Below are 7,771 nucleotides of genomic sequence, written 5' to 3'. Positions count from 1 at the left end.
AAAAAAAAAAAAAGAAGGATTGAGGGAAAAAATAACACATCAAACACTTGTTTTCACCGCTGTTGCTGTTTAAGATGAAGCTGGGGTTTGAAAGAGAATGTAAAAGACGATACATTATAAAGGAAATACTAGTACAGGCAGCGCAAGGATGGAGCAGAAGTCATCGGGGTAGAGGATGAAGTCAGGGAAACCGCAGCGTCTCGTGGGGGTGGTGAAGGGAGGGCCCGGGTGTCGTAGGGAACACGGGGAGGGCAGGAGAGGGCAGGGGTGCGAGAAGGAGAGGGAGTCGGGAAGAGAGTGAAGCAGGCAGGGGGCGACAGAAAAAGAACAGGGCAATGGAAGGAGGGAAAAAGCCCATTGCCACAGCTCTGAGACCCCGACCGCACCGGCCCTGCAACCAGAGTGCGCACAGCGGGCGAGCGGAGGAAGCGGAGCGCCGGCCTAGGGGAGGCATCTGCGCGCTGCAGTCCCCCGGGCGGAGGGGACGGCCTCTCTGCTGGCCGCGCCCGTGTTCACTTACCCGTTCCGCTGTTCTTCAGTGGGCACCAGGCCCCGCGACCACAAAGACGGGTGGGACGCGTTTCTGGGCTCAAGAAGTTCGTATCCCAGAGGGAGGAGCTACCACAGTGAAGGACCCGTTTGGTGTTTTGCCCCCCAATATGTTGCAGGCTGATACTTCTGTAGAATACAATAGAAATGAGTGGCTAGAAAAGCAATCACAGGCCCGGTTGTCCCGGAAATGTCAAAGCACTGTGACAGTTTCCAGATGCTACTCTCTGTTTCTGTACTTCTCTCCCCCGGGCCAGTAGGCAGCTCAGGGAGCAGCGTGGATTTGCCCAGCACACCGGGGCGGCGGCCTTAAGACAGGGCACCACGCAGGCCGAGACCCAGGCCTGGGAGGATGGGAGGGAAGGGGCGTGGAGGGAGATCCCCCACCTGTTTCCCTTTCCCTCTCTCTGGGGTGGGGGGTTCCAGGGTGGGGCCCTGGGTGTTGACCACAGGATACAGGCGGGAGGAGGGCCTCCGTGGCAGGCCTGGGGTAGACCCAGGAGGCAGGGACAGAGAAGGGCCCCTCTCTTCCACTCCTCTGGGATTCACTTTGCTCGCACCAGATGGCCCCTTGCCCGCCTCCGGCCCCGCACGGTCCTCTGCGTGAGGAAGTTCAGGACGGGACGTGGAGGCTCTGGTGAGACATGCTTCCACCGGGGGACACCCCCATCTGGAGGGACCCTGGCATTTCCTGGGAAGTCAGTTTCTAGGGGCCTCCGGGCACGTTCCTGGGTTTCCCGGGCTGGAAGACACGGAGGAAGGAAGTCGTGGCGGCCCTGGCTCACTCTGGCGCTTCTCCCCCCGCTCAGGAACCCGGACAAGGGCATCCAGTTCCTGATCTCGCGAGGCTTCATCCCGGACACCCCCATCGGCGTGGCCCATTTCCTCCTGCAGCGGAAGGGCCTCAGCCGCCAGATGATTGGAGAGTTCCTCGGCAACAGCAAGAAGCAGTTCAACCGCGACGTGCTGGAGTGAGTGCCCCGCCCCGGCCCCACCCCGCCCCGCGATCCCAGCGGGACCCCTGAAATCTTGGCGACTGCCTTAGCGACATGCCCCCTCCATTCCTCACGGCTTCCCGATCGGCCACGGGGCCAGAATCCCCGTCTCTGGCCCATCACCCCAGTGGGACCGCGCCGCTGTCTGTCCTGGACACTCGCTGGTGGCGTGTGCTCAGGGCCAGGCTCTGTCCCGGGGTCCAGGGACACAGCAATGCTCAAAGGAGACAAAAGCCCTCTCCCTGCCCCTCTCGGGGCACCTCCAGGGAAAGATGAGGGCTACGTCATCTCCGCCTCTCCCGCAAGGCTCCTTCTCATGACCTTGGAGCCCAGACTGAGGGCTTCAGAGCAGGAAAATGCTGTGATCCGTAAAGACAGATTAACCACAAAATCCCAACCACCAAAGAAAAGAGTCTGAAGTGTGGTAGCGGGTGGGGGCTGAGGCTGCTCTTGCCATCACTCAGCCCTGAGCGTGTGGGGGGCGGAGTCTCTCCAGAGGGGCGGGGCAGAGGGGGCGTCCCCTGGGGCTGGGGAGCAGGGCTTTGGGGCCCTTCTCCCTGGGAAGGGGCTGCGGCCCCAGGAGGTCCCCTCTGGCCCCTGCCACTCCCCCGTGCTCCTTCTGGCTTCCGCTAGGCCCCCCAAGCTCACTTCCTTCTCGAAGGCCACCATTCTGTAGAGACCCTGCCCCATTTCTCTGGGGGACAGTCAGCGGAAGTGGTTCCCCAGGGGCCCTTGGAGAACCTTTGCCTTTTGTACTTGCCCCTGGAGCAGCCGGGGTCTGTGAGAGGGTTTGGGAGCTCGGAAGTCACCCGGCGGCCTACCGTGGCCAGCGTCCCTGGTGTGGGGCGCGGAGATTTGGCTTCTGCCTCTGGAGCAGCCTTGGTGCTGGGTCGCGATGTGGAGAAGTCCCTGCCCTCCGGGCCTGCGTTTCCAGGCCTGCGAGTGGTGTGGATTGCGCACGGTGGGCCAGTCGCCCTCTGAAATCCCTGTCGCACCCCTAAATCCGCTGACGCGGTGGCTGTCTGGGTGCAGGTGGACGAGCGAGGGCTTGGACCCGCCTCAGGGACTTCGAAGTCCCTGGATGGCCCTGAGCTGGGCAGAGGCCGGTTCCTGCGGCTCTGACTCTCGGTGGCTTCGACCGCCTGTCGTCCCTCCCGGAGCTGGTCCGTCGAGGGCTGTGAGGCGGAAAGAGAACTGAGCAGTGGGCAGCGTCTCCCCCTCACCCCTTCCTTTCCCCCTCCGTGGGCGCCTCTCCCCTTTCCCAACAGCCCTGCTGTGCGGGGACCCTGTGGGGCTGCCCCAGGAGCTGAGTCCAGGACACAGAAAGACAGACACCGCATGTCCCTCCTTTCCTTCCTTCTCCCGCCTTGCCCCTCGCTATGCCTCCGCCCTGCCTCTGTCCCCTTTCTGCTCCTTCCAGGGAGAGGGGGGGTGCTGGGCCCTGTGGCCTCTTCCTCTCCCGCTGCCCACCCTGAGCCCTGCTGTGTGTGGGGCAGGAGTGACTCTGCCTCCCAGCCCCTGACTGCTGTCCCTTTCTTTTCACTCCCCAGTCCCGGTGTGGCCGGCCCTGGGGCAACCTGCCAGGCCCCTGCTGGCCCGCAGTGCCGGGAACACAGGTTTTCCCAGCCCGGTCGTGCTGAGCGGCACAATGAAAACTAACTGCCGTCCTCCCTGGGAGACTGAGCCTGTGGCCCAGCCCTGCAGGGGAGGGGAGCTGGGCCGGACGGGTCTGCCGGGGTTGGCCGCTGCCATGGTGAGCTCCTCCGGCCAGGGGAGGCCGTGTGGTGGGCAGGAGAAACGCCGGCCCCGGGATGGAGGGCTCGGATCGCAGCCCTGGCTCCGCTCCTGCGTGCGTGTAGCGTTGGCAACTGTCCCTTCTCTCTTGGCAACTGTCCCTTCTCTCTAAGCCCCGGCGTCCCTGTCTGTCAAATGAGAGGGTTGGGCAGTGGGATCTCAGAGGCCCCTCCAAGTTCTGGGAATCTCTCAGCATTGCCATCTCTAGGGCGTTCATAGCACAGTGGCGTCGGCGGGGAGCACCCGCCCTAGCACTGGGGCCTTGCTTTGTCATCCTGCCAGGGCAGTGCTGGGTGCCAGGGTTCATGGGGGAACGGGGTGGTGGTTCATTATTCATTCGACAAACGTCGAGTGCCTACTGTGTGTTGAGATTGGGGCTGTGCCAGGCCTCCCGTGTGTGTATGCGCGAGGCCCCGGCTCAGGGTCTCGGGAGCTTAGACCGGTGTCAGCAGGGAGCGGGAGGAGGAGGAGTCTGGGGGGAGTGCCGAAGGCCCTGGCACGTGGGCGAGGGCAGGGCTGCGTGCAGAGCTGAGCCTCAGTCCCTCGGTCCCTCGTGCTTCGCTCCGCAGCCACGCAGGCCCTGGGCTCGGAGGCAGGCTGATGGTGCGGCGCCACAGAGAGGACCCCGCCCCGCCCAAGTCTGTGGGTTGCCTCTCTCCAGGCTGGAGAGGGCCTCCCCCTGCAGAGAGCCAGGGGCAGTGAGAGGCAGGAAGAGGCAGGCTCTGGCGGGGGAGCCGGGACACTCCCGCCAGCCCGGAGCCTTCCAGAATTGCCGCCTCTTCCTTACTCCCACTGGGGAAGACACACACACTAACCGCGTGGCCCTCTCCCACTTTGCCCAGGCCCAGAAGGCTTCGCGGGGATTCCTCACGGCTCCCCCGCCCTGCCTGGCGACATTCAGAGAGTGGCATCGTTCTGTACAAAGCTGTTTGCGGAAGAAAAGGACGTAAACCAGCCATCCCCTGGGAGACCGAGGCAGGCGAGGGGGCAGGGCGAGGCGGAAAGCCCCTCTGGGGGCTGCAAGAGGCGGGACAGGAGCAGCATCCAGGCGGTGACGTTTGCTGCCACGGTCGGGCCCTCGGAGCCCCTGGAAGCTGACGTCTCCATCCTCGCGTGTCTTAATGTCCGCAGACCACGCGCGCCACGCGGGAGCGCGTTCTGCCAGGGCTTGTCACACGCGCCAGAAGGCATCCGAGCTCACGGGGCCACGCCCAGCCCAGTGTCCGCCTGCAAAGGTTGGCCCGTTGGTCCGTTTCGTGAGGGAGAACTCAGCCTGGTTCCCGATCGGTAAGATGGTGATGACAGCACTGCCTCCTGCGCATTAGATGTCTAGAATGTGCTTGAAGTGCTTAACTCGGGGCTGGTGCAGGACGCGCTGTGCAGACTTCAGCTGTTTCTGTTACTGTCCCTCCCCCTTGAGAGCACAGACATTAGAGCCCCCGCCCCCTGCCCCAACACTGGGACACCTGGAGCATCTCAGGTCTGGTTTGAAACCGGGGCTCCTCGGCAAACAGCAAGAACTTACTTGCCGGGCCTTGCCGGGCCTTGCTGGGCTTTGCGGGGAAGGGGCCAGCTCCGGGCCCCTCCTGTGGTCTCAGGAGGCCTCTCCCCACGCTGAGGAGGGTCGGGCGGTGGCAGGCCCGGCTGTGGGAGCCAGGCACGGCCACTCCTGGCATCCTCGGGGCTGGAGGCTTCTCCCTCTCGGCTTGGCTCTGCCCTCCTCCCTTCCTGAAACACTCCCTGCAGCGGGTTTGAAGGCCAGCGCGTGGGGGGACGCTCCTTCTGGCTGTGGGCAGTCTCTTTTCTGGCCTGGGTGACTCTTTCCGACGTGACTCACAGGCACACGGAGGGCGTCGGCGCCTGCCATTGCCGTGCGCATGCGTGGAGGGCAGCTTGGGGCCGGCCGCCAGAAGAAAGTTTCCTGGGTGTCCCTTCCCTCCACTGCGTCTGCTCCGTCCTTTGTTCATTTCTCGGGCATGTCAGAGTTTGGCGTTCGGGTCAGATTTCTTTATTTCATTGCCATGGAGATGTGCTGGCCAGAGTAACAGATTTGTTCTTCTTAGGTGACATTTAGAGATGAAGACAGATTGTCGAACTCAGCAGCCTGGGAGGCTCTGGCCTTTCATCGCTAGGAAGAAATTATTTGGGGACATCCCGCCCGTGGTGCCGTGCGTCGTCTCAGAACAGGTTCCCTTCCCCGGAGGAAGTGCAGGAGGAGGGGCGGGCTGGGCCCAGGTGGCCCGGACAGGCCTGGCAGGCAGGGAGACAAGACCAGGGTCCCTGCCACTGCTTTGAGCGCTGCCAAAGCCTGGAAGAGGGTGCCTTCGGGGGCGCTGGACCCTTCACCTCTCTGGTGCCCCCAACACACACACCGATAGACAAGGGACTCCCCGGAGCAGTGAAGTCATGAGAGTGGGACCCGTTTACTCCTGTGTGTGGAGACCTTGAGACCCAGGCGTGGTGGTGCCGTCCGGGGCTGAGCTTCCCAGTGGCTGCGCCACTGTAGCACAGACGCTGGGCTTTGACGCACCCGAACATACCCACGCCCAACCCCGCCCGGTCACCCAGCCCCAGCTCCAGACGGGTCCCTCTCCAACCCTGGGAGATACACAGTTGTGCCCGCAACCAGCCTCTCTTAGAAGGGGGGCTTCTCGCTCGGAAGGGCTCCCGGGGAGGCGTCGTCTCCTGGCGCTTTGAGGAGGGCCTTAGTGACCGAGCGGGCCCTGGGACATAGCGATGGCAGCTCACATGCGTCCAGCGTCGGCCGTGCGCCAGCAGGCACTGTCCCGAGAACCTCGCGTGCAAAACCTCGTTGCATCTGTGCAGCAACTCTGTCGGGGAGGGCTACTAATCAGCCAGCAAAGGCACCGAGGAGCACAGAGGTCGGGCCGCTTGCCCACGGCCACAGCGCTAATCCGTGGCGGAGGTCTGGAGCCCGGCAGAACGGCTCCGCCCCCTGTATGCTCAATCCTGCACGGTCTGCCCTCTGCACCGTGTCCCAAGGCGGGCGTGGTCTGGATGCGTTTATGCTGCTTGTCGGTGCCCAATCTGAGTCACGCGCTGGAGGACCCCGTGGTCGGGCAGCCAGTCCACCCTCTCCTGTGGCCCGGGCAGAAACGGAGGCCCAGAGGGAAGAAGTGACTCGTCTCTTGGCCACTGGCCGAGGACTTGAACGGAGTCGGGGACCACCCGTCCCTCGACACCGCTTCACCTGCTGTGCTCTTAGCCTCTCCCTGGGGAAGAGAGAGCTGAGAAGCCGGTTTATCCGTGAAGAGGTCTGAGCTAGGCTCTGTTTCCTCTCTCTGGCATGCGTGTGGCGACAGGGCCAGTGGACGGCTGACTGGTGAGGCCACTCCGGGCAGTTGCTGGTGGTGAAGGGCAGGGTCTTCTTAAACCTAAGCTCGAGGGGACTTTGCGTGCTCTAGCTCACCTGGCGTGTCAGCACAGACTTGGTCTCCAGGAACATGATGAAAATGGCCATTTATTTAGCCCTGTTGTATGCCAGGAACTTTACACCCATTATCTCTTTTATTTTTTTGTTTTTTTATTTTATTTATTTGTTTTTTTTGAGACAGAGTCTCGCTTTTTTGCCCGGGCTAGAGTGAGTGCCGTGGCATCAGCCTAGCTCACAGCAACCTCAAACTCCTGGGCTCAAGCGATCCTCCTGCCTCAGCCTCCCGGGTAGCTGGGACTACAGGCATGCGCCACCATGCCCGGCTAATTTTTCTATATATTTTTAGTTGTCCAATTAATTTCTTTCTAATTTTAGTAGAGACGGGGTCTCGCTCTTGCTCAGGCTGGTCTCGAACTCCTGAGCTCAAACAATCCGCCCGTCTCGGCCTCCCAGAGAGCTAGGATTACAGGCGTGAGCCACCACGCCCGGCCCCGTTATCTCTTCTAAAACTCCTAACAACCCCGCCCGCTGGTGCTGGCACAGAGCAGCACTCCTCAGAGGGGTCCCCGGCCAGCAGCACCAGCGGCACCCGGACGCTTGTTCACGCTGCAAACTCTCAGCCCCTCCGGGCCGAGCATCCGGAGCTCCGGGGGTGGGGCCAGCAATCCGCACGTCCGCCAGGCGGTTCCCACGCATGCTTCCCCTGGCCCACAGGGACGCCGGGCGTCCACATATGGGTAGTTGACGCTCAGTTCTTCAGCCCCTGAGTCTCAGGGTGTGACCGGCAGCCAGCCAGCAGATGCCACTCAGACGAGATCTTCGCGCCCATCAGGAACGCTGGCAGGTCCTGGGTCAGCTTCCTCCTCCTCTATTTGCTTAGCCACATTGCGCTTTTCCAAAAGGCCTTGACGTTTGTTGAGCGCGTTATGAGTTCCAGCTAACAAAATAACTCTCCGGTGGAGGGGATATTTCTAATCGAATCGTATAAGCCAAGAGCTGCAGGATCAAAGCAGGGTTCCTGCATCCCGTGGCCACAGGC

The 7,771-nt window shown here is 62.5% G+C and overlaps 1 protein-coding gene across 1 annotated transcript in view; it reads left to right on the top strand.

The window, feature by feature from the left end:
* The window catches only part of IQSEC3 (IQ motif and Sec7 domain 3), a 122,555-nt gene that overhangs the window by 76,491 nt on the left and 38,293 nt on the right, over positions 1-7,771 (top strand). Inside the window, exon 5 of the mRNA XM_012647449.1 lies at positions 1,359-1,520. Within this exon, the coding sequence (XP_012502903.1) occupies positions 1,359-1,520 (162 nt within the window). The remainder of the gene's footprint in view (positions 1-1,358; positions 1,521-7,771) is intronic.

This window comes from Propithecus coquereli, unplaced genomic scaffold (assembly GCF_000956105.1).
Source record: "Propithecus coquereli isolate 6110/MARCELLA unplaced genomic scaffold, Pcoq_1.0 Scaffold269, whole genome shotgun sequence".
Taxonomy (NCBI): Eukaryota; Metazoa; Chordata; class Mammalia; order Primates; family Indriidae; genus Propithecus; species Propithecus coquereli.
The sequence above is the reverse complement of the archived record's forward strand: the minus strand, read 5'-3'. Positions and strand labels throughout refer to the sequence as shown.